Below are 26,183 nucleotides of genomic sequence, written 5' to 3' on the forward strand. Positions count from 1 at the left end.
GCAATCGTTTGTACCAAAGGAGGTCTGAATCTTAACTTAAAAACAGATTAAAACGGTTAGATTAGAAGTGATGATTGGCCACTCTTCAGATTTATGAAATAGTGATATACCCAAAGAGAACATTTAGGGGAAAGTTTCATTTAAATAGGTTTAGTTATAGTTCGAGCGTTTGAGATAGTACCAGATCTAAACCAGTTATTGGACTAAGTTCACCTAGTTTAGGCCACATTTAGACCCCATTTGCTGGTGCCCAGAGACCGGACCAGACCGGGACCAGACCTGGACAGAAAATGGGAAACTTCTTCCTGAAGATGTGAAACAGGACTCTACTTTGACAATGGTTAAATCCAGGCTCCAAATGGTTCCGTTTAGCTGTGAATATGACTGAAAGGGTTTTATTCTGCCTCTTCTCTTTAAATGTTAATTTTATGATGATTATTTATGTTTTGCTTTGTTGTATTGTGATTTGAATGTCTTTCTTATTCTGTAAAAGAGTTTGAATTACTTTGTGTATGAATTGTGTTGTACAAATAAACTTGTCTTGCCTTACAGTTAGTTTCATTATACTAGAAATGTATTTAGTTGACAGTTTGGTCGAGTAACGTATTTTCAGATTTAATCCTACCCTCATTTCATGTTTTGTTTATTTAACGAGGTGATAGCAAGAGCATGAGCACGTGGTCCAATCTGATGTTCTATAAAGAGGCTGCAGTGAAGTCCCTGAACCTCAAAACAACATTAAAGTGAAACTGAACTCACAGTGTGTGCGATGGTGTTGGCGTAAGTGTCTGCGATCCAGGACATCTCCCTCTCTCCAGTGCTCATGTCAGGGGCAGGGACGTCGATACCAGGCCCTGAAAACGACAAAAATATATTTTTTTTAAAATTACAAGACAACTTTATTATTACAAAGTTTAAATCAAGATGTAAGATGTAAACATTAATAACTTTTAATGTTTAAGAATGAACGTTCACTGCTCCTCACGGGTTGAAGATGGGTCAAAAGCCTGGAATGTTCCACAGTTCGGCATTAAACTTCCATAGAGAGAAGTTTAATCCCATACTGCGGAACATTATCTTCATCCCTGTGGAGACAGGTGATGTTAGAGGGTGGATGTGTGGAGTGGTGAGCCAGCCCAAAGAAAGAAAGTCATTTTTTTCAAATTAAATTTTTGCAATGACAACACCTGTAACTGAGTAAGACAAGATTAATGCCCTAGTGTGGAACATTCCTCACTACCAAAAAAGTTACTTGGTGAAACAAATTGCAATGATTATGCAGATTTAAGTAGTAGTGTGACCAAATATTTAAAATTCATGAACATATTGTGATTGTAAATAAATACAGATTGAAAACAGTTAACGTCCCTCTTTTGATTATGAAACAAACTGACCAAGTGAGTTCTGTCTCCTTTGAAATACTGCAGTTTTATAGGTACTGTACTGCATTTGAGCCATAGTTTAAATATACTTTGTCCCATTCATTGAGCACAGTAAACACCACTGCACATTATGTCACTGCAGGTCCAGAGTGTGAGACAGGTGCAGGGGGCAACTTTACAAATGTCCGTGAGAGTGAGTGGTGTGTCCCATTAGGGAAGCATATCCTGGGACCAGCTCCCAAAAACAGACAGAGGAACGTGGAGGAACGAGGAGGGGGAGAAGCACAGAGCGAGGAGCAGAGGGGGAGGAGCAGAGGGGGAGGGCAGACGGTTGGTGAGACGAGAGCCGGAGTGATTGGTGAATGTGTTTGTGCCATATTCGGGGCGTCAACAACAGGGTCTGTCATGTGCAAAGTGAGCTGCTGTGGCCCCAGGGAAGAGACGAGGAAAACAGCTCATGTCTTTGTATGTGGTGTATGCACTGGAAAAATGTAGCACTGTAAAAAAGTTATGATTATTCCATAGACTGTATATATAAATGGACATAGCTAACGTGCTAGCAGCCGTGTTCCAAATAGTAAGTGAGCATGAGTGCACTTTCGGCTCCATCGACTCTGTAACTACTTCTGTCAAAGTGAATTGTAGCCAGAGAGATGGGCCACAGTTTTTCAATGCAGACTCGTCATTTTGGTCTTAAAATGTTCGTATTAAACTGCGCTACATGATCCTGGTGTTTTTATGTCGGCATTTTGGCCATAAATCAAGATCTAAACATTAATAACAGACAAATCGGGTGCCTTCATTCCCTGAGGTGACTCCCGCTAGTGTGAGCAACAGGTTTGATTGACAGCGTTGCTAAGTGTCCGCTCCCTGCTAAACCAGCGGTGCGAGCGGGAAGGAGCATTACCTTTAACATCCTGGCTCTGGATTGGCTCTTTGGTTGCTATGATACTTGCGGTCAGAACTCTGCTCCAAATTGACCACTATAACTGCTAGACTCGATGAGCTACACTTCTTTATACAGTCTATGGATTATTCTACACACTAGAGTTTAAGTTTGTTTTTACTAGAGAAGATACATTGACTGTAGCTGAGATCCTTGCATTTAGCTACTTAAAAGATTCACTGTGAAACTTTTCTGGTAGGTGATCCGCTCCCTGCTTGTTATTAGCATGGCATGGTCAGGTGGTGTCTCCCATTTGTCGCCATGGAGATAAATAGATAGATTGATAAAATGCCATACAGTGGAAAAGTGCACAAAAACTTGCACATTCCCATGGCAACAAGCAAGTGATGAACTAAAAAGTTACTTGGTGTGCCTTTAGATAAGCTTCATGCATTTTCCCAATTGCAACCAAAAATATCTGTAGTGCATATAGTAAATAATGTAGAGTGAGAATTAAAGAAACTCTTAACACACTGAAATAACTGTATAGTAAATAGCTATAAATTATAAACAAAAATGAAATAACTTAAAAAAGGAATAAGACATTTTTTTCAACATTATGAAATCCACAAAGAGAAAGCAAGTAATGAAACTATCCAAAGAAGTTAAACGTTGCTTAATGAAACGTAACTACCCCTCCTTTGTTTGAACTCGATGCAGAACAAACGTCACATCACAGATAAATACTGGACAAATACTGGACGTATGGGGGCTCTTAAGAACCTGATAAACCTGTAATATTTGCCCTCAGTAAACAAAGTAATCTACAGAATACAAACTCGGCTTCTATAAGTACGAGGGGTATTTTTAACTTGACAAATGGACAGTCAGGTGGGCGTCATAGCAACCAGGCGCCATAGAGTCCCATTTTAAAGCTTACCAATGAAACCTTTCTTGGCCAATTCAATGGTGAACCTCCTGGTGATCTTCTCCAGTTCATTATCCTACAGAAAAACAGATACAGAGTCAATAATTCTACATAATAACAAAAATACATTAGACTGGCCTTAGAGAAAAAGTATTATGTAATTATGTATTATGCAATGGGGCCAATTTCCTTGTGTTGACTATAGAACATGGTAAAGGTAAATTACACGAAATTTACTCGTGTGAGCTTTAAGTTATATTATAATGTTGTAAACTCCTCAAAAAACAGACCTGGAGTTGTGTTTTGTTTCATTCACATGTTTGAGTAACACTATTATTAGTCTGTCTACATCTCCAAAGCTCAAAACGCTCTGTTCCACCTTGTGATGTCATGAAGTGGTAGTTTAGGTTAACAGCTCCTTTTAGCTTTTGTTCAGAAGAGACTGACAGTTCCATGGTTGAAATCATCCAAATGATTCTAGTGAAGGTGGATGGAATTTAAATACACAGTAGAGCACTTCCTGTATTACCACATGACATCACAAGGTGGAACAGAGTGTTTTTTTTACAGTTTGAGAGAAAAACTCATCTTAAATATGCCGGGTTTGTGTGTGAAACATGTGTGAATGAAACAAAACACAACTCCAGGTCTGTTTGTGATGAGGAAACGACATTACATAGATCAGAAAATGGTGTAATATAACCAACATAAACATTCAAGATGGCTACCGTGAGTTTGTTCAGCCTAAAATAACCACATAAACAATCCTTGTTTTTGAATGATTAAATGATTGCCATAGTGATGTACAGTTTAAAACAATGTAAAATCTTTTGGATGGAAAAAAAAAAACATCCTCAAAATACTGCATAAACCCAGAAGTTGAAACGGAATGAATTCTTGGGTATAGGGACACCATTTGAGGATTTAGACCAATCGAAAGAATACAATATTTGGTTCTGAATTACTTATCGCTATGGCAACTGTTAAAATGTTTCATCGCTCAAGTCTAAAACACATGGAAATACTTTGTAATTTGTTTTTCTCCATGTTTTTTTTATTTGTTTCCCTTTTTCTTAGAGCCAGACCCATTGTTTGTGTGATACACATATTTTTGCCCCCAGAAGAACATAACTTGATGCGCAGAGCTTTCAGACTACAGAATGATACAGGAGGAGTCAGCCAGGGTATGATTACAGCTCTTAGACTCACAGTGTCTTTATAGCGCTCTCTGGATCTGTGGGAGTGTATCGGAGTCTATGGGTGAGCCTGTGTGTGTGAGATGGGTATTATAGCAGCTTACAGAGTAATTCCTAGGGTTGATCTTGACTCCGGCTTTGGCTCCTCCGAACGGCACATCTGGAACAAACAACAAAGATTTAAACCAAAAGACCGTGATTACAGCTCTACAATGAGACCTGCTGGAGAAGCTGGAGAGATGGGAAGGGCCTTTTGTGGGTTAGTTTGTAGTTTAAGTCCTCACAAAACCTTAAAACCTTCCATATGCACCTTAACAAAGTTGTATCTTTTTTTTTTTCAAATTACTTTGATGGGATTTTACATGTTGTAAATATTTATCAAACATAGTTTTAAATCAGTGACAGTGTGTGAAGAATTTACAAGGAGAACATCATCTGACTAGTGTTATTAAAGAGACTGGTGAATAAGAAACCAAATGAGGACAATTTGTGGTTAGTCTCAAGTAGGGCTGGGGGATTTTGGCAACGATTACACAATTTGGCTGATAATTGATATCACAATTATTTCAAATGATTACTTTAACTGTAAAAATTATCCAGTAGAGAAAGTATAGCCTTAAATGGTAAATTGTCACATTTTTATGTAGTGCAAGTCACTCAAGGGGCTTTACATCAAGGAACCACTCATCCATTCACACACACATTCATACAACAGTGTACACAGACAGTGGATCTGTCATACTTGGCATATTCAAAAGGAAACAAAGAGAACAACAGAGCGAGCCAGGATGCCAATAGGTGTGAAAGCATCCATTAAGAGATGAATGACTATGCCAAGTATGAATCAGCCACAGTGTACACTTAGTGTAGCTCAATAAATCTAGCCTACAAACAGAAACTGTAAACAAAGCTGTTTCCTGTTTCAGTGTAGTTACACCTCCCTTCAGGTGGACATAAGGCAGTGTCCAGCAGTACTCTGACCAGAACTGAAGCATTGGATTTGGATGAGCAGTGAAACGTCTTCACTTCTACAACTTTTTGTCCAGTTGACAGATTTTATTTTTCTTTTGCCATCATCATCATCAAAGAGTTAAACAGTACGCACCAACCACAGCACACTTGTAGGTCATCAGAGAGGCCAGAGCCTTCACCTCATCCACAGACACATCTGTGCTGTACCGGATACCTGAGAGAAAACACAAAAATACAATGTAAATACAATGTAATTCCAGATATGGTTATGAAATGTTTTTGTAAAAAAACAAAAAAAAACAACGCCAACTTAAATCACTTTGAATATTTTGTATATTTCTTACATTTATGTTTACATTATTATACAATATTGTTCAGTTACGTCGCATCACATGACATACACTTCATTACAACAACTCTGTAGGTGGAAAAAAAAGGAATTATTAAAATTTTCAAAACAGTTAATACTTTGCCGTGACATCACGCTGGGGGTGTTCTACCTGCATCTCTATAGTGGAATGTTCAGCAGTTTCCATGGTGACACAGTGCAAATACAAAATGGATTTAAACAGCACATGGTCCCGTTTAGGTTTTTGATTTTCAAGAAAAACTGTTGGCTAATGCTAGGTAGCTTATAACTGATGTTATTTGAGAGGGGCTTGTTTAACAGCACAAATCAGCTCATCTGTTATAGTTCCAACTAAGTCAGGTCTTTTTGTTTAGATTGTGTTAAACCAAAGCTCAGATTAAAGTCTAACTTTTGTAATAGAGCTTTAGACAGAGCAGTGCCTACAGTTAAGCTTTTGACAGAACAGTGCCTACAGTTAGCGTCATACTAACTGTAGGCAATATTGAGTTGCAAAGTATTAATAGGTCACTTCAGTTGTCAATCAGTTATTAATTCACCATTTTACACTACACAAAAACAAGCTAATTTTGACTAGTAATGTCAAAACTGGCGCTATATAGAAGCGTTATACAGATAATAAAATTTCAACGTCCATTTTGATAATAAAAAAAATACTTATATTTGATAGTAGTATTATATTTCATAGCTCTTTTAGATCAAATTTGACCTTTCTTGAAATGAGGATCTAGTTTTGATACTCATTTTAGTATCGACTAGCATCAGATTTTCAATGCTTACAACAACCTCATAGCAAACACATAAACTATAGAACTACAACTTGTAACATAGTAAAATAATAGCATTAGTAACTATTGGGCTGAATATATATGTTAATAGTGACGTGATGCGAGGCTTTAACTAAACTCATGTAACAGGAGATCCAACTACAAGCACTGTATAATAAAAGATCACCACGACATCCTCAGAAATGGGCGTGTCTTTGTTTCTCATCCAATCAGAGCCATGCATCCAACCCACAACCCACTCTCACTTCCTGCTATGAGGACACTGTGGTGGGGGTGTGGAGGGGGTTTAGTTGTGTCGCCGTGGCAACCAACACGAGACCAAAGGAACGCACCACTCCTCTGTAGACCAAATATAACTAGACCAGACTCAGCTTACACGCACAGAGAGGAACCCAAGGACGAACAGCAGAAAGAAAAAAGATTCAAGACACAAAACAGGGCAACAAATCCAGGAAGTACAAAGGAGACCCCACCCAAAGTTGTTTATCAAACGCCAGGGCTCTGAGCAGATACTGGGACTCTGGTACTACAGCACTAGCTAGCTTTGAAGTACATAGCCACTACTAACTAACAGTGGTGAAGGTAACAAAGTAAAATAGCATTAACATGTTGGGCATCTTTACTTTTCAGACCAGTTGTGTTGAAAGTACAAAGTACTTTTCATAAGATTTGAGGGGTTGTTTTTACCATGTTCGTGGAAGCAGCCTGACTAAAGTTTTTGAGTTCCGTTTTTGAGCACACTGTTGAACAAAATATGTTATAAGATATATTTTTATTTACTGTATAGCACTACATTTACACTTTAAGATTAAAAAGTATTTCACACAAGTGCTAATTTGTTAAATAAATTCAAGTACCTGTTTAAAAATATACTTTTACTTCTCTGAGTTTGTTTTTACCCCCTGAAGGGTATGACAAATAATAAAGCTTCTGAGTTGCATTACAAATACATATATCAAAATTATTGAATGCATATTGATTGAATAAAGCTTCTTAGGTACATCACATTTACATATATACCTTTTGACACTGAAATCATAGAAGTTTTGAATATTGTCATGTAACCACTATCTGTATACTGAATTCATGTATCCTTTGAATGTTGCACTCTTTAAGGTCATCTAACGGGCACCATGTTTATGCTAAAGTTTGAACAATATGTACTAACACCGAAACTATTCACTCAGTATAATACTCCCATATTAAAGGAGGCATTGCAAGATGTGAGTTCTTTACAGAAACTCCTTTCACAGAGATAAGGCGGCCGGACGAGACCCAAGGCCGAAAAACAAACCGGTGCTGCCCGGAGAAGTGAACGAGGCTGGAAGGAGGAACCAAGGCATCAACCTACTCATCACAATATTTGCATATTCATGTTACATGTTACATTTTATTCTTTGGGGCCAGGGAAAAGCAGACAGACTGCCTGCTGCATAAACGAGGGATAGATCATTTGTATTAGATTGTATCTGTCAGGGGAATAAACTTTTGAGATTTGAACTGATCGAATCCAGTCGTCATTTTGATAAGAACACGCCTAACACCCCGTATCTCTACTTTTACTAAAGAAAATTGAGTGCTTCATCCACCACTGCCAACTACTACTTTAAAATAATATCAAAAATTGAGTTTGAAATTTTAATATCGTGACAACACTAAAGAAATGGACTCAATACAGATTCCACAATGATAAAAAACAAACAAACAAAACAACACCTTCTTTAGAGAACAGACGTACATTTTCAAACTTAAAACACAGTACTTTCTTGTATATTACCCCATTTATATGTAGTTTCGATATTAGTTTTAGCATCTGATTTTCGTTAATTATGAAAACCCTACTTCTAAGATCATGATTAAAACCAGCCCTTTTGAATATATGGACTATAAAATAAATGCATTTTAGTTTTGGCTACTTCAGTTGATTTTACAGTGTTAAAATTGTCATATTTAGGTATTCTGACCAAGGTCACATGTGCACTGTATAAACAATGAGAGGATACGTGGCTTTGTGGTATGTAAGTGGTTAGCTTTAGCAACGTATAGTTTGAGAAACAAAAAATACTGGTAGATGGTAAGCATAGGTGGCTAACATGCTAACACAAGGTGGCTAACATGCTAACACAAGGTGGCTAACATGAGGTGGCTAACATGCTAACACAAGGTGGCTAACATGAGGTGGCTAACATGCTAACACAAATCTTAAGATGTAAACAGTTTTGCTTTCCTTTCTATTCTCATGTCCTGGTAAAATTGTTCTATAGGTCAAGGTTACACTTTCTACATTTTAATTTCTATAAAAGCCCTCATATTTGTTGTACACAGATTTTAATTTACAAAGTAGTACACTTGTGTCAGAGAGGACATAGGCTTTCATGTGTATAATGTTATTAGCTAGCTCCAGTCTCTCCCACCCCATCCGGCCACTGTTTTACTGTATTCACTGAACCACAGAACAAACAGGAGACGCTGTCAGGAGTTTTATGTTGGCAAGATCTAATATAATCCACTTTGTCTTTGAAATCTACACAGCAATATTTTTACATAATCTGTCAAGAATCTATGTGCAGTTCCACGAAACAAGAAATCCCACCATTGTTAAAACCTGAACTGAAAGTAGAAGTGGAAAGAAACTAAATGTTATTTATGCAGAAGAGAAACAAAGAGCGATTGGATCAACAACATCTAATGCCTCGAATTTAAAGTGGAACTGAACACCAACACACTTTTTCCTGCTGCTAAACTGTGTATGTGCCATTTTAATAATAATCTAATGCTCCTAGTCATTTTCTGCAATGTTCGTGCAAACTAGGTATAGACTGTACCTCCGACGACCACAGACTGTATATATATAAATGGACATAGCTAACCTGCTAGCCGCCACGTTCCAAATGGGAAGTGACATGGACAAGCTTTTGGCTCGACTTTACACTGGAAAACTGTGGCTCCTCTCTCTATAACTGCTGCAGTCAGACTCGACATTTTGGACTTAAAATGTTCGTATTAACCCGCTCTACATGATCCTAGTATTTTTTTTTAATTTAGCTATTGTGTCCGTAATTTAAGATATGAGCATTAATAATAGGCCAATCAGATTAATTATTTCCCCAAGGTCACTCCTGCTAGAGTTAGCAACAAGTTTGATTGACAGCGTTGCCATGTGCCCGCTCCCATGTTTATCATATTTCTCTGCAGCAATATATCTTCCTTCAAAATGTGTTGAGACAGGCCTAACTAGGTACATTTGCAGCTTTCTGGTCAAAACCACCTACATCAAAGTCTGTGCTGCCTCCACTGGAGCTCTGCAATTTCAAGTAGTTGGCGACATTACACAGCACTGCCAGATACCAGTTAGACCAATCAGAGTGTTCCAGACCCCCTCCAGGTTAGAGTAAGAGTCAGGTTTATGAAGACGCAAGCCCGCTCACAGTAAGGACCATAGGTGGTACATATAAATGGACATAGCTGACCTTGCTAGCCACAGTGAACATGGGCGCAATTCCAGCTCCGTTGACTCCAATTCACTTTCTGTTGAAAAACTGTTGGCCCTCGAGTGGCCCTCGAGTGACCCACTGCTCCTGTCAGAATCGTCCTTTTGGTCTTAAAATGTTTGTATTAACCTGCTCTACATAATCCTGGTATTTTTATTTCACTATTTTGTCCATAAATCAATATTATGAACATTAATAATAGACAAATTAGGCACCTTATTTCCCCGAGGTTTCTTCTGCTAGCGTTCGCAACAGGTTTGATTGACAGCGTTGCTAATGGCCTGCACAGCTCGTTAAGCAGGGAAAAGGGCATTACCTTCAACAGCCTCGCTTTGGATTGGCTCTTTGGTTGCTATGATACTTGGAGCCGAGTTTCATACTTGGAATTCCGACCACAAGTTTGCCCCATGACCCTGATCCTCATTGACCTTCATTTGACTGGAGCCAAATGCTTTGAGTGACACTTACTTAGTCCACATCTTTATTCAGTCAATAGTACCAAGGACACATGTTTTTCAGTTTTTCAGTGCAATAACAACTTTCTTCAATGCCATCATTGTCTAGAACTTCGGCAGCAGTACACAAAAGAGATGACTCCTCTCTAACAAACACACAGATCAGTTCAAACCGGTGTCTGCTGCTCTGACTGGCTGTGTCTTAAAACATTGGCCTTTGTATTTTAACCTGATTGGGGGGTCTATGAACTACATCAATGATTAATCTAGAAAGTGGAGTTTGCACATTCAACTGGACTACAGGAATTTAGACCCAGGGAACAATGGCTTTAGCAAGAGACAGTGCTGATACAAGCAGAAAGTTTTATCTGCATCTATAGCAAGAGCTTTATCGCTAATATGAAAGTCTAATTGCATTTATATAAAAATTATTATAGGTCAACCCATTCTTTAGAAAGTTAATTCTGATTCCAAAGTTGTCCATTTATTTCTAAAGATGTCAAGGTGCCATTAAAAACATGCTCGATTGTGTTGGACAGAGTTCAGGATTTCATCATTTTCTCACTCATGGTATCAAATAAAATTCCCAAACTTTTTAATAATAGGAATTCAAATGCTATTCTACACTTCCTGCTTGTTTCCCTAGTCACCAAGAACCGAATTCAAGTTTCTGTCTATGCATATGGATATTTTTTCCATGCAAGATTGTGGCCAACCTTTGCAGTGGCTACTCTAAAACCCTTGAAGATATAAAAAAAAAAAATTGGTGGTTTAGGTCATACCATTTTAATTTGATTTGGCACTAATGACATCATACCATCAGCCTTTAGCCTTAAATTGGAAACATGTGTGAATTACTTTGCCATCATTTCAATAGTGCACATTTGGACACACTTTGTCCATTGTGAAAGGCCTAAACTACACTTAAAGCAGGGTTTTAACAGACGTCTCAACCTGGGCCTGTGTTTCCACACTTCACTGCTCTGGCCTATGTCCCTGCCTCTCATGTAGGGGCCTCACTCCCTCCCTCCTCCACCTGTCATAATGCTGACAAATAGGAAAGCCTGGAAATACCACCTCCTCCTCCCGCCCCCAGACCCATCAGAGCCGGAGTGTGAGCGGTGGAGCAGATGATGTGACCCTTGCACAAAGAACATACTTCTGTCAGTGCATGGTATTTGCTGAGGGCACGCACACGTACGCTCTCTAGGCCGTGAGGACAGAACAGGAGTGGGCTCGCCACGATCTGCGTAAACACGCCAGGCCCCTGCACGTGCGCCCTCAAACACGTGTGGGGTGAACCAAGTTTTAAAGGTCCCACTGAATTTACAGAAGCATCTATCTCCACCTGAAGTGAGCTACAAACTGAGCAGCTAATGAGCACAGGCTAAAATTAAAGCGAAGAGACTAAACTACAAAGTTTAGAAGAGATTTAATGACGCTGAAGCAGATCTACAGGTGAACAGGCGTGTCAAAGGTCACAAACAACAACAAAATGACCGCAAGAATATATTTGACACATGAAACATCAGATAACGAGGAATTAATGAAAGGCCATGTGTTATGTTGCAGCTGGATAGACGCAGTGCAACAGTGGCAGCTCTAGTAGCTAATCATAAAGCTAACTTGAGCTAAGTAGCTTCTTGTAGCTAGCTGTCAGGGGCACCGCTGTGCCCAGCTGGCCCCGGCTCTTGCCCCGGCCCTCGCCCCGGCTCTTACCTCCTTTGCAGGGCGTCCTGTGCTGGCTGTGCTGGGCGCGGTAGCCCTCCACCACTTCCCACTCCCCGTTGTCCCTCTTGATGGGGAAAGACACGCTGAGGACGTGGTTGCAGGGCTTGATGATGCGGAGGATTCCCCTCACGCGGTGTCTCTTCTGTTCGGGACTTTCTCTGGTCTTCAGATCCTCCACCAGTTTGTCCTCCACGATGGCGGCGCCGCGGTCGAAGAAGCCCTCCACCATGCGGAAGAAGTTGGGGTCGTCAGGCTGCTCCGCGGCGTCGGCATAGTGGCGAACCCGCATCAGAGACGAGGACACCGGGAGCGCAGACTCCACACAGCCGGAGGCCAGCGCGCTACCGGCCGAGCGGCTCAGCAGCTCCCCGAAATAACGATACATGACCGGGACTAACCGTGGACAAACAAACTAAACGACACGGACAATGGGGATGGCGACGGGAGAGGGGTAAGAGACACGGCAGCTCCTCACTGTGTGCCGTCCTCAGGCGGAGTGAGGAATGACATCCCGGAGAGAGCTTTAAGCAACCGGGGCAGCGCGAGGACGCACGAGGAGGAGGACCGCTGAGGCGCGCACCCGCAGGGGAAACTGACAGCGCGCGCGCACCCTTTTCACGAAAAAAGAGGGAAGTGCGCACTTAAAGAAAACACGACCAGCCTTATTTACTTCCGGAGTTCCTCCTAACAGTGTTGTCATGGCAACAAGTGTTATCCACTGTAATCATGTCATCATCACAAATGTTGAACCTGATCATTTCTATTGATGACTAGACCCATTAACTTCTTCCAGGTAGTGGGGGCAGCAGTCTAAGCAAGGACTACTAGACTTCCCTCACCCCAAGCACAACCCCCAGCTCCTCCGGTGTTGCAGGCCAGCCGAGAGACATAGACCCCTCCAGCAGGTGTCCTGGGTCTTCCCTGAGGCCTCCTCCCCGTGGGACATACCTGACACTCCTCCCTAGAAAGGCATCCAGGAGGCATCCTGAACAGACGCCCAAGGCACATCACCTAGCTCCTCTCAGTGTGGAGGAGCAGCAGCAACATGTAAACAAATCCTCCAAATAAGACCCATAGAAAGGCTGATTCAGAAGCGTAACCTAAAGGCCAACCACAAAGGCTTGGCATCAGTCATAAAAATCTGTCATCATCATATCGGCTTGGCTGGCTCAAAATGATGAGAGGTTAGGACCGTTTCCATAGCAATTAACAATTCAAAACATTATAGCTATTATCTATCATTTGAATGGTCAACCATCCTCAAAATGGTGCCATAAAACAGGACACTTGAGTAAATTGTATGAAGGAGTACCCAAATTGAGAAAAATAGGTCCAATATATAAGTTTATGGAGGCAGTTAAGGCCTGACTGTTCACACCATCATCTGAACTATGATGTTGACAGAGCTGTGTATGAAACAGCATCTGTTGTGTTCTCTGTACGAGTGAATGATGGAAGAAACACAATGAGCTCGCCTACAGCCTCTATGTGATGTTTACATATAGAGTTTTAGGAGTGCATTTGCAGGATCAGATATCAACTTCCAAATATTGGTGTACTGGTACAGTATGTGTAAACACCAGTCAGAAGTTTGGACACACTCTCTCATTCAGTGTTTTTTTTCTCCTTTATTTTTAATACTTTCATTCCAATTCATTAATTATTTGAACTTCGGAGGATTCTATAATCTCTCTCACATCCAATCTGTGGGTAATAGTAGCTCAGTTGGAGTCTCTGTCCATTGATTTGAAGGTTGGCAGTTCGAATCCCGCTCTTGACATGAACATCACAGTCTTTTTCTTTATTTTTACTACTTTCTACATTTTATACATATGAAAGACATCAAATATATGAAGTAACATATATGGCATTATGCAGTCAGGGCGGTCAGACGGGGGGGCACATTACAGACTATTACAAAGTCTGTAATGTGCATTTTTCATTATGTCTTCTGTATGCATATGAAATATAGAAAGTAGTAAAAATAAAGAGTGGCGTTTATGCCGAGCGCAGAATTCGAACCACCAACCTTCGGATCAATGGACAGACACTCCAACAGAGCTAATGCCCATGGACTCGAATAACTCTCTTCCCATGGACTATAATGGGAGGTTATACAGAACTCACTCAAATCACCGTAGCCTAACAAAAGGTTTGAAACACAATTTACTGGAGCATTATAATTTTTCGTAGGAACTTGTCACTATTTATGTAAACGGCTGCTACATGCTAAGGTATGTGTCCAAAGTATTATAGAGGCATCTGGTCCACTGACTCCACCTGGTCCACATATGTGCTGTTTGTTATGTAACACTCTCACGCTCTGTAAAAGATCAGGATTTCTAAGGATGTGTTCACACTTGCATAGAATTGGGATTAAACCTGGAACTATACCTGGATTACAACCGGACTAAACCAGGTCTACATCAGGCACATTTGGACTAAAGGCAGTAAACAGGACCAGCCCAGACCAGTTCAGATAACACCACAACATTATATTGGCCTTAATGAGACACTGTGCATTTTAAATAAGGCTAAAAACAATAGCTGTTCCTGCAAAATATGCGTTGCGGTTGAGTTTGAGTTTCTAAATTAGCTATCACGATGAGTTAAGGGAATGTATATGGACTTGAAAACATAGAAGAGCTTTTCCTATAGAAAGAGGACACCACCTTATGACATCAGCAGGTGGAACAAGGTGTTTTGAGCTTTTGAGAAAGAGATTGAATGTGGTAAATGGTAAACGGTCACATTTGTATATAGCGCTTTTCCACCTTCAAGTCTCTCAAAGCGTTTTAAATCAAGGCACAACTCACACATTCACACGCACATTCATACACCAGCGCCCACATACACTTCTTATCTCAGATTTTATTTCTCTGTAAAATCTGAACACTGAATCCTCAATATTTTCTTAGAACTTGGGAAGATACTTACATTCACTATAAGCTGATAGAGAAAGAAATAGTGCTGAGTTCATAAACGTCCTGACCTGCACTTACACCTATGGACCTAAAGATAAGATCACTGCACACAGCTAACGGCTAACGGCTAATGGCTAACAGCTAACAGTTAACGGCTAACAGCTACAGGTTTAATACTGTGCTAGACAACAAAATAATAGTTAAAATGTATATGAAACATGCACATAACAGCAGTGTTGGAAGAAGTACTCAGTTTTGTTACTCAAGTAAAAGTACAGATACCAGAGCTACTTAAGTAAGAAAATCACATGAAAAAAAAATCTACTTAGGTAAAAGTTTTAAAGCACCTGTTTGAAAATGTACTTAAAGCGTAAAAAGTAAAAGTATTTCATGTAGATTTTCAGATCTAATAAAGCTCCAGATGTAGTGATTTTGATACAGATTTGTGCTGAATTTTGTTTAACAGAAAGAAACAACTGAATTAATGTTTTTTTTGCAAGTTGTTTTAATTTGCATATTTTTGTTTGTCCAAATTATGAATGAGTTAAAAATAAACCCTGGGCTTTTTCAGCTGGTCTCAGACAAGGATAACAAATACTTTTACTTTTCAGTCCAGTTCAAAAATGTAGTGGAGTAGAAAGTACAGATACTGCTCTCAAATGTAGTGAAGTAAAAGTAAAAGTATCTACTGTAAAATGTATTTAAGTAAAGTACAGATACCTAAAATGTGTACTTAAGTGTCGTACTTTACTACTTTTATTCCGTGACCTTCCACCTTTGCCTACCACCTCTGCATCGCCTGCTCTGATTGGCCAGAGCTTAGTGAATATGCAGATTATGGTTTAAAACAACTTAATTCAGCCTTAAATGTTTTAAATAATCATGTTTGACTGATCTAAAATAATACGAAAATAGTTTTAAAAAGTACTCACAGTAGTAACTTGTACTTTGAGTTGTATTTTTCATTTGAACTTGAGTTTTGCTTCAGTACAAATTGATAGCACCACCTGTTTGCCTACTTGTAATTTGTATATTTTAAGCTTTTGCCTACTTCTGTTTACTCTACTGCTTATTAAAGGTCCTATATTACACTAAATGGACTCTAGTGAGCTTTAAGTCGTGTTATAATGCTGTTATCTCATCAAAAACACACCTGAAGTTATGTTTTGTTTCATTCACAGGTTTAAGTAACACTTTATTATTAGTCTGTCTACATCTCCAAAGCTCAAAATGCTCTGTTCCACCTTGTGATGTCATGAAGTGGTAGTTTTCCAGTCCAGCTCCTTTTACCTTTAGTTCAGTAGAGATTGGCAGCTCCAGGTTTGAAATAATCCAGATGATTCTAGTGAATAATACACATAATAGATTTTTTTTAAATTGGTGTGGACTGTAGGAAAAATACTGTATTGGACAGTGAGACATTATTGTATTTTACTGCTAATGTCAATGATGAACTGTTAGTCTTATAATTGTGTATTTTAGTAGCTAAATCTGGTACAAATCATCTTTTCTTTTGTAAGATTAATGAATTTGTACATGGTCCCTGAAAATAAAGAATAAAGAAAGAAAAGAAAGAAAGAAAGAAAAAGAAAGGAAAGTGTATGGAATTTAAAAACACAATGGAGCACTTCCTGTATTACCACATAACATCACACGGTGGAACAGAATGTTTTCAGTTTGAGAGAAGAATTCAGCCTAAATAAACATTATAACAGAATAAAACAGTGTAACATGGGCCCTTTAATAACAGCAGTAACTTTCCAGATGTGTATTTTGGATGTATTCGTTTTGTTTTGTGGCTGGACCTTACCCGCAGGCAGGAGTAACGTTATCACAAAGCACAAAGTCGAGGCAATTGTTGAGTTTTACCGAAGCTATAAACCTGGATCTTATCTCCAATTGTCCAACACTGTCTGTTCTATTGGGCTGTTGTATCGGAAGAACACAGAGAAAAACACATTATAAAGATTAGTCCATTCATTGAGAGAGGCAGGAACACTTCTAAAGGCCTAGTGGGAATTTGGTTTAAGAGGCAAATGGCTGTTACAGTGAAATACCCCTCTTTAATGTGTGCTTGATACTTTGCAGAGCCATAACACTGGAGAAGGGGGGGTTCTGCATGTATGTCTATGGCGGAATGTTCAACAGTTATGACACAGATTAGCAAAAAACTCAAGAAAAAATTATTTAAACAAGTGTTCGTGGTCCTGTTTGATTTTGACTTTGATTTTCAACAAAAAGGTGAGAGTGGCTAACTGAAAAACTGTTGGCTAATGCTAGCTAGCTTGTGACTGTGATGTTATTTGAGAGAGGCTCGTTTAACAGCACAAATCAGCTCATCTGTTGTAGTTCAGCTAAGTCAGTTCTTTCTGGTCAGTGTTAAAACAAAGCTCAGATTTAAGTCTAACTTGAGTAACAGAGCTTCATACAGAGCAGGGCCTCCAGTTAGCACTGCATTGGATGGTATTATTGGACCTGATGCAGATAGACCATTTCACTAGTATTAGCTGCTACTACTAACACTTCTACCATTACTACTACTACTACTACTACTATTGCTACTACTATCGCTACTACTAGCACTTCTACCACTACTACATCTACTATTACTACTACTACTACTACTGGTGCTACTACTACTACTACTACTACTACTACTGCTACTATTATTACTGATGCTACTACTACTACTACTACTACTACTACTACTACTACTACTACGACTACTCTGCTGCTACTACTACTACTACTGCTACTACTACTACTACTACTAGTACTTCTACCATTACTACTACTACCAACTACTGCTGCTACTACTACAGCTCCTACTACTACTGCTACTATTAAACCAAATGTTTAACAGCATTTTTGTCATATGTTGAAGCTAAACATAAACACACCAACACAATATTTTTGTTCAACTGGAAGGGCATCCGGCGTAGAAATATATCGTCTAACACCTCACGCAAAAAGAATAAAGCAAAAACCAAGACGTTAAGCACATTTCTGTCTGTACTTTGCTAAGCCTTTAGTAATAACCACAGGGGACTAACCATAATCATCTGTGCTGTGATCACATGACAGGGGCGCTGGAGGTTTTCTGGAAGCTGATTGGCTGTCGAACCATCACTCATGCCCCTCCGACTGGGTGGGAGTTGTCACGACGTCAGCCAATAGGAACGCAGAGCAGGTCATTCTCTGAAACAGCTATAGAGATAAATGAGTGAGTGAACGGGGAGGGGGAGGACAGTGGACCAGGAAAACACTATGACTTTGAAGTAAGATAAGACACACGCACATACATGGACCGTCATGAAGAAAATCTGATTTATATTATAATTATGATGCGGTTAGAATAAAAAATATGCATAAAACTGTTAGATCTGGGGGTAACAATAGCTCAGTTTGAATGTTTTTCCACTGATTCAAAGGACGGCGGTTCGAAACCCGCTCTCGACAAAAAAATCATTGATAGAAGCTGATTCACAGGTTGGCGGTGCGATTCCAGCTCCTATAGATAAATGCTGTCCTTGTGTCTTTGGGCAATACACTTAACCCCACCAGTGTCTGCGTACATTAGTGTGTGAATGTGTGTGTGTGATCGAGGTTACAGGCGCAAGAAATATATTATTATATCTTAATTTACAGACACAATAACAAAATAAAAACACCAGGATCATGTAGAGCGGGTTAATACGAACATTTTAAAACCAAAATTACGAGTCTGAGAGCAGCAGTGACAGAAAGAGGGACGATGATTTTTCAGTAGAAAGTGAATTGGAGCCAGAGTCACCCATGAGCACTTTCTATTTGGAACCCAGCAGCTAGCATGTTAGTTATGTCCATTTATATTTACAGTCTATGGTGTGAATGTGTAAGTAGTTCCTTGATGTAAAGATGGAAAAGCGCTAGATAAAAATGTGACCAATTACCATCTGTTTAAGCTAGCATGCTACTGTGCACGTTAGCATGCTAGCTAGCTCTGGCTTTTGCTGTAGCTGGTCCCAAACTCTTGAATAATCTTTCTCTTGGTATTAGAACAGCCCAGTATTTAGACATTTTTAAGTATTTGTTGAAAGCTCATTTGTTTGAACACGAGCTGAACGGGACACTTACAGATTGTATTTTTTTAGTGTTTTTGTTCCGATTTGATAAAATTGCACTTTATATCGCCTTTGTACAGCACTTGTTGTTTTTAAATGTGCTTTATAGATAAATTTGACTTGACTTGATAGAGCGTCCTAAAGGTTTTCATGCTTATAAATGTAGTTATTATAGTGTTCGCGATGTTTCTTACAAGAGACATGCTAATTTGACTTTTACTGTGTTAGCTTTTGACCTGACTGTCCCACATGTATTTTACTCAGTTATAGTTTACGTGTTGTGTGTTTGAATATTCCTGTTTGTTCTATACATTCTAGGCATCTTCAAAATGGAGTCAAGAGCAGCCTCATGGTAAATGTGACCTTTGCCCACTTCCTGTACGTTGAACTTTGACCTCACATACCCCCTGAGTCACCTTTATCCAGAAAGGAGCCAACTGCCACCAGCCACAGAGTAAATATAGACACTGCTGTACTGGACTGACCAAAGTCTTCCTGGTCCTGGAAAATTATTGAATGTTATTTGTGGAAAGCTGTGAGTAGTTTAAAAGTAACTGATACTCGTTTTCAGTGTACAGAGATGATAATACTAATACTAGATACAGAGATGACTGAATACTAGTTACTAACTTACTACTACTTCTACCTCTACTACTACTACTACTACTAGGATAAGAGGTATGGCTGCAAAGGAAGGTATTATTGAATCTAAAGCAAATAAATAGACCACAACAACACAGAATTAGCTACTGCTACTATGACTACTATGACTACTACTACTAGTACTACTACTGCTTAGAATTAGAAATGACGCTGCATAGGAAGTTAGACCACTACACTAGAATTAGCTGCTGCTACTACTACTACTACCACTACTATGACTACAATCACTACCACTACTATTAATACTACTACAACTATCACTACCACTACTCCTAACTAGAGGTGAGGCTGTATAGGAAGTCAGACCACTACACTAGAATTAGCTGTTACTACTACTACCACCACTACTACTACTACTATCACTACCGCTAATACTACTACTACAACTACTACTACTCCAGCAGAGTGAGAATCGAGGCTGCGTTTAATGTAGACAGTGATTTATTGTATCCAGAGCAGACAGGATCACTACACTAGAATTACCTACTACTGCTACTGCGACAACTACTACTACTACTACTATTACTACTACTACTACTACTAACTACTACTACTTAGAATTAGAGGTGAGGCTGTATAGGAAGTTAGACCACTACACTAGAATTAGCTGCTACTACTACTACTACTACCACTACTATGACTACAATCACTACCACTACCACTAATGCTACTACTACTACTGCGACTGCTACTACTACTACTCCTCCAGCTTGATGCAGACAGTGTTTTATTGGATGCAGGGCAGACGGGACGACTACACTTGAATTAGCTACTACTACAACTACAGTACAACTACTACTACTACTACTACTACTACTACTACTACTACTACTACTACTACTACTACTTCTAGTACTCCTCCTCCTCCTCCAGCAGAGAGAGTCGAGGCTGTGTTTGATGTAGACAGTGTTTTATTGGATCCAGAGCAAACAGGATGACTACACTTGAATTAGCTACTACTACAACTACAACTACAACTACAGTACAACTACTACTACTACTACTACTACTTCTAGTACTCCTCCTCCTCCTCCAGCAGAGAGAGTCGAGGCCGTGTTTGATGTAGACAGTGTTTTATTGGATCCAGAGCAGACAGGACTGGTCTGGCTGTTGCACTACATTTTGGCACAGATTCGTTTAAATAGTGTGACCAGCAGCAGACCCTAGACGCCCATGGGTGCACAAAAGCATCACTAACACACCAAAAACTCTTACCGATAAACTTCCAAATCATATTTTTTTACAACTCTCCACCTCATTCTGTATGTTTCCGAGTTTCTTTTCGTATCACAAAAGAGGAAGAAATAAGCATTGTGAATGTTGTCATATGAGAGGTAATGTTTTCAGACATTAAATTTCACCTGGCTGAAACAGAGTAATAGCTATAGTATTTTACACAAAGATGTCCCCCAGATACACTTTACAATATTATAATAATAATAATAAAAAAGAAAAAAGTTGTAAAAGAAATAAAAGCATTGAAAGTTCATTGAAAAAAAGCTTTTGTTTTGGCTGAAGGAAAATAGGACAATGGGGACTGCGTTTAAACACTGTGGTAGCTATAGAGAGATGCACAAGTACACAAAGGCTATGTTCAAACTGCAACAAATAAAAAAAACAAAACTAAAAATAAAAAAGGCAGTGGCATATTGGTAGATAAAATGTACAGAATTTTACACAATCCGGCAACGCAACATTTAACATTTATGTCTAGCGTTACTTTCATGTTAAAATTCGCATAACCACAGTAGCTCTAGTATTTTTGCAGTTTAACTTAAGAGTTTAGAGATTCACTACTACAGATTACTCAGATACTGCTACTACAACTACGGTATTCCAAAAGGGACAAACTAAAAAACAATAGAAACAGCTGAAGTAGCAGATGCACATTTTGTATATTACTACCGTTTATTTGTATTTTTTGAGCAAATTGTGTGGTGGAAAAACAGAAAGAATATATGTATTATAACTTCAAATGTCCCTGCAGAGCTACCATATATTTGAATCCTTTGCAATAAATATCTGTCTTGAATTTGAAACTAAAAACAAAACAAAACAAAAAAAACGCAGTGAAATATTGGTAGTGACAATTAAGAGAACTTTACCGTAATCTGGCAACACACGTTTGTTATTACAGTATTTTGCTTTTTATAAGTTTTAGCATCACAAGATATTTTATGTAGTTGCGTTCAATACATTGCATTACTACTACAACTACGGCATTCCAAAAGGGACAAACTAAAAGCAAACAGAAAAAGCTTAAATTATAAAGTATGCTTAAGTATAACTACATTTGAACCCCAAATCCAAGCAAGTATTTGGTGTTTTTTTTTAACAAATTATGGGGTGAAAAAAAAGAAAGAAGAAAGATTAAAAAAAAATATATATAATAATTTCAAATGTCCCTGCAGGGCTACCGTAGTTCGAATGCTTTACAAAAATTCGAAAATAATTAATAATAATAATCTAATCTAAATAATACAAGGCAGTTTAAGAAGCTCCAATATTTTGTCATCCTAAAAAATAAAAATAAAAAAAAGAATTAATTAAAATAAAAAATATAAATGTTATATTGAAATTTTAGCGTGCAAAATGGCCGACAGAAATTGAAGTTTGAACATAGCCAGAAGTGACACAATTAGGCCCATTACATACAGTATCATGCATTCACTCACAAAAATATACATTCACTTCAATAAAATAAAAATTATAAAAAACAAAAATATTTAGACTTTAAGCAGATGACTGAGTGAGCTAGGTTTTTTTTCATTGCAACCCAGACTTCCTGTAACACTCTGCTCCGTATAATTAGTTCAATAGCCTGTAAAGCTTAACATTCACGTTGTACGCACACATTTAAAACATGAACCACGGGCGCCGCTGGAGTAAAGCAACACCGCCACCCAAAGAAAAACACAAGAACTACACCAAGCTGAGGGAGGAAATAAAAATGGGGGTTTTAAAGTATAATAAATTAGATATAAACATGTAATACCTTGATTTATATGAGTAAAAAGTTGCATTTTTAGGGAGTAAGCCCAGCAGGGCCTTACGTACACTAGCAGTCAAAGGGTTGGGTTTGGACACACCCTCTCATTCAATGTTTTCGTTTTTCCTTTATTTTTCTACTTGCTATAACTTACTTCATATATTTGATGTCTTCTGTATGTATATAAAATGTAGAAAGTAGTAAAAATAGATAAATAAAACACTGAATGAGAGGCTGTGTCCAAACTTTTGAATGGCAGTGTAAGTTTTTTTCGTCCAACTTCCTGTTCTTAGGCGAAATTTTGCATAAATTTTACTATTCAAAAGATCTAAGATTTAGTTTTGAATTAATAAGTGCCATAGTAACAGTGCAAAAAATGTTACATCACTTCCATCATAGGCTGCGTCACACGGCAGTTCAATATTTTACAGTAGAAATTGCAAGACTGCACATTTTTGCATAGTATTTTTGTAAATATTGGGCCTATCCAAATGAAATAAAACTGGCTTAAAGTTTAATACATTCTCTGTCAGGACAAAGTGACAAAGATAAAAATTCTCTCTCTATTTTTTTTCCACTAAAGCATCAAAACACAACACTACATGGAACCATTTCCTTACCAAAAATTCCGAGGTTCAACATTTTTGGTGATTGTCCTATATTTTTCCACAGCCGTAGAAAGTAGTATTATCTTCTGTGATCTGTTATTATGTGAAATGGGTTTGAAAAAAAAACTTACAATGTAGAAATGAACAAACAAACAAACAAAAAGTTAACAAAGGCAAGTTAAAGCTAATCCCTCATCTTGGTTCAACTCTTGTTTTGACTTTTGGAGTGACGGCACATAGGACCACAATTTACCCGCCCCAAAAAGACATAATAAAAACACATTTGAAGAAAAGAAAGAAAAAAAAACAGCAAAAATAACCAACCAAAGGTGTTAAATATATATATCGATCTATGGTCAGGGTATTGCACAAAGGGGAGGTTTGGCCCTATACAGTCAACACAATAGGGAGCGTCTCCATGCGCCACAGGCCTCCAATATTAGCGAATATCAACACAGACACTCAAGATACAGGCTATGTACAGGACCGTCCCGCGCTGGGATGGGGTGAGAGAGGAGGAGGAGGAGGAGGAGGAGGAGGAGGAGTCCATTTTGTGAGTCGATTATGGGGGTTTCTGTCAACAGTAAAAGTGCACTGTGAAATGTGGGTGTAAGTGTCATGTCGCTCAGCCCAGCCTCACAGTTTAACGTTTAATACTGGAACTGGAATACTGGATTTAAATAGAGGACTGGGTTAAAGACGCAATACGGAACTTTTCTGCTTACTGTGCCTGTAATGTTCCACAGTCTGGCATTGGGCTTATCTACTATGCATTTATTCAATTATAGCTGTTTTTGTTGCTAAAAAAAACACTTTAACATACTGTACATTCTTACTGTGAGTGGGCTTGCCGTTCTACAGATCTCACCGGTAGCTTGGTCTGGTCTGATAAGATTAATGCCATACAGCGGATTATTACAGGCGATGAAGCAATAACACACCAACCTTCTACAATAACTTTATATCTATGTAATCATTTCCTGCTCTTTGAATGTCGGCCTCATTCAAATCTTTACATTAGACACAGATTTTATTGCGTTATCGTCGATGAAACAAACCTCTTCTATCTGTGAGACTGGGCTGTCGTACTCAGGGCTTGACATTAACCTTGGGCGACTGATCAAATGTTCTAAAAGGAAGTTTGATTTTGTTTTTAAAGGTGCACTTTGTAACTTTTCTGGTGGAGCGTCGTCACCGGCTTCTTTCTATGGAGATGTTTATTGTTTATTATTTTTGCACATGGCCAAGTTGGAGCTTATTTTTCTCGATAAAAAAAAAAAGACAGCTAGCATAGACTGTATATATAAATGGACATAGCTAACGTGCTAGCCACTGTGTTCCAAACAGAAGTGAGCATGGGCGTACTTCCAGCTTCATCGACTCTGGCTCCAGTTCACTTTCTATTGAAAAACTGTGGACCCTCTCTCTGTAACTGCTGCTGTCAGACTTGTCATTTTGGTCTTAAAATGTTAGTATTGACCCGCTCTACATGATCCTGGTGTTTTTATTTCGCTATTGTGTAAGCAGCGGTGTGGGCAGAAGTGGGCATCACCTTCAACAGCCTCACTCTGGATTGGCTCTTTGGTTGCTATGATACTCGCCGTCAGAATTCTAAATATGGAATTCGGCTCCAAATTAGCCGCTATAACCGCTAGCCTCGACGGGCTTCATTTGACTGGAGCCGAACGCTGTGGGTGACGTCGCACTCACTTTGTCCACTCATTTACACAGTCTGTGGTAGGTGGTTTAATGCCGTACTGTGGAACTTTCAACCTTCAAGGCAGTGGATACAACAAAGTACCGACCCCCGACCCAGAAAAGTTACAGTAATTCAACATTCAAAAGTTCATGTTCATCATTGGTCATTGTCAAACACAGCTGTAGTGGGTCAGTCGCAGCTGCCCACTAACGTAATGGTTGTCGGTTTGATTCCTTAAACTGCTGTCAATGAGCAAGACGTTTTAACCTCATTTTTAATTGTATTAGTGTGATAAGGCTTTTAGTAGATTGTCATACTTGAAATTCAAAAAAATCTATTTGAATTCTGAACAGTTATTATTATTATTCAGTATGATTGAACTATATTTTCTCATCTCATCTCTCGTAAACATATTTTGAAGAACACAGCGACCACAGAGCCAAAACGTTATTGCCAAGCCCTGGTAAAATTCATAGTCTTATTCATTTACATAATAAACCCAGGCAACTAGAACAACACAATGCAAGTAAAGGATATTTCCAAAAAGTAACAACAACCAATAGCTTTTGTATATTACTATATATATATATTTATATGTATATGTGGGAGTGTTTAGGTTTGCGTCTCCTCTGGTGCAGTGTATGAGAAGTCTTTGAACTCCTCTTGGTTGATCTGTCGGATGATGGCTTCGTCCGTCGGAGTCAAAACTGGGTCCTCCTTCGTGAAATCCTGGTCAAAGTTATTCACATCACGTTTGGTTTTCTGAAAAACACGGAAAACAAATGGGTGATAAGTCCTGTGTCCAGGTCTCTGCGCTGAAAGGTCTCCTGCTGGTGCCCAGAGTCAGGGCTAAAGCAGGAGTAAACCAGGACTGAAGCAGGACTGAAGCAGGACTGAAGCAGGACTGAAGCAGGACTAAAGCAGGACTGAAGCAGGACTGAAGCAGGACTGAAGCAGGACTAAACCAGGACTGAAGCAGGACTAAAGCAGGACTGAAGCAG

The 26,183-nt window shown here is 38.9% G+C and overlaps 2 protein-coding genes across 2 annotated transcripts in view; both read right to left on the bottom strand.

Annotated features, from left to right (window-relative positions):
• The window catches only part of LOC117387822 (glutamate dehydrogenase, mitochondrial), a 31,150-nt gene extending 18,337 nt beyond the window's left edge, over nt 1-12,813 (bottom strand). The window contains exons 1-5 of the mRNA XM_033985396.2: nt 12,185-12,813; nt 5,498-5,578; nt 4,497-4,552; nt 3,209-3,272; nt 760-854 (exon numbers count right to left, since the gene is read on the bottom strand). Coding sequence (XP_033841287.1) covers nt 760-854; nt 3,209-3,272; nt 4,497-4,552; nt 5,498-5,578; nt 12,185-12,581 — 693 coding nt within the window. The 5' untranslated portion in view covers nt 12,582-12,813. The remainder of the gene's footprint in view (nt 1-759; nt 855-3,208; nt 3,273-4,496; nt 4,553-5,497; nt 5,579-12,184) is intronic.
• An 8,129-nt stretch (nt 12,814-20,942) lies between these two features.
• The window catches only part of prkcea (protein kinase C, epsilon a), a 62,217-nt gene continuing 56,976 nt past the window's right edge, over nt 20,943-26,183 (bottom strand). The window contains exon 15 of the mRNA XM_033985370.2: nt 20,943-25,944. Coding sequence (XP_033841261.1) covers nt 25,795-25,944 — 150 coding nt within the window. The 3' untranslated portion in view covers nt 20,943-25,794. The remainder of the gene's footprint in view (nt 25,945-26,183) is intronic.

Source organism: Periophthalmus magnuspinnatus, chromosome 19 (genome assembly GCF_009829125.3).
Source record: "Periophthalmus magnuspinnatus isolate fPerMag1 chromosome 19, fPerMag1.2.pri, whole genome shotgun sequence".
NCBI lineage: Eukaryota > Metazoa > Chordata > Actinopteri > Gobiiformes > Gobiidae > Periophthalmus > Periophthalmus magnuspinnatus.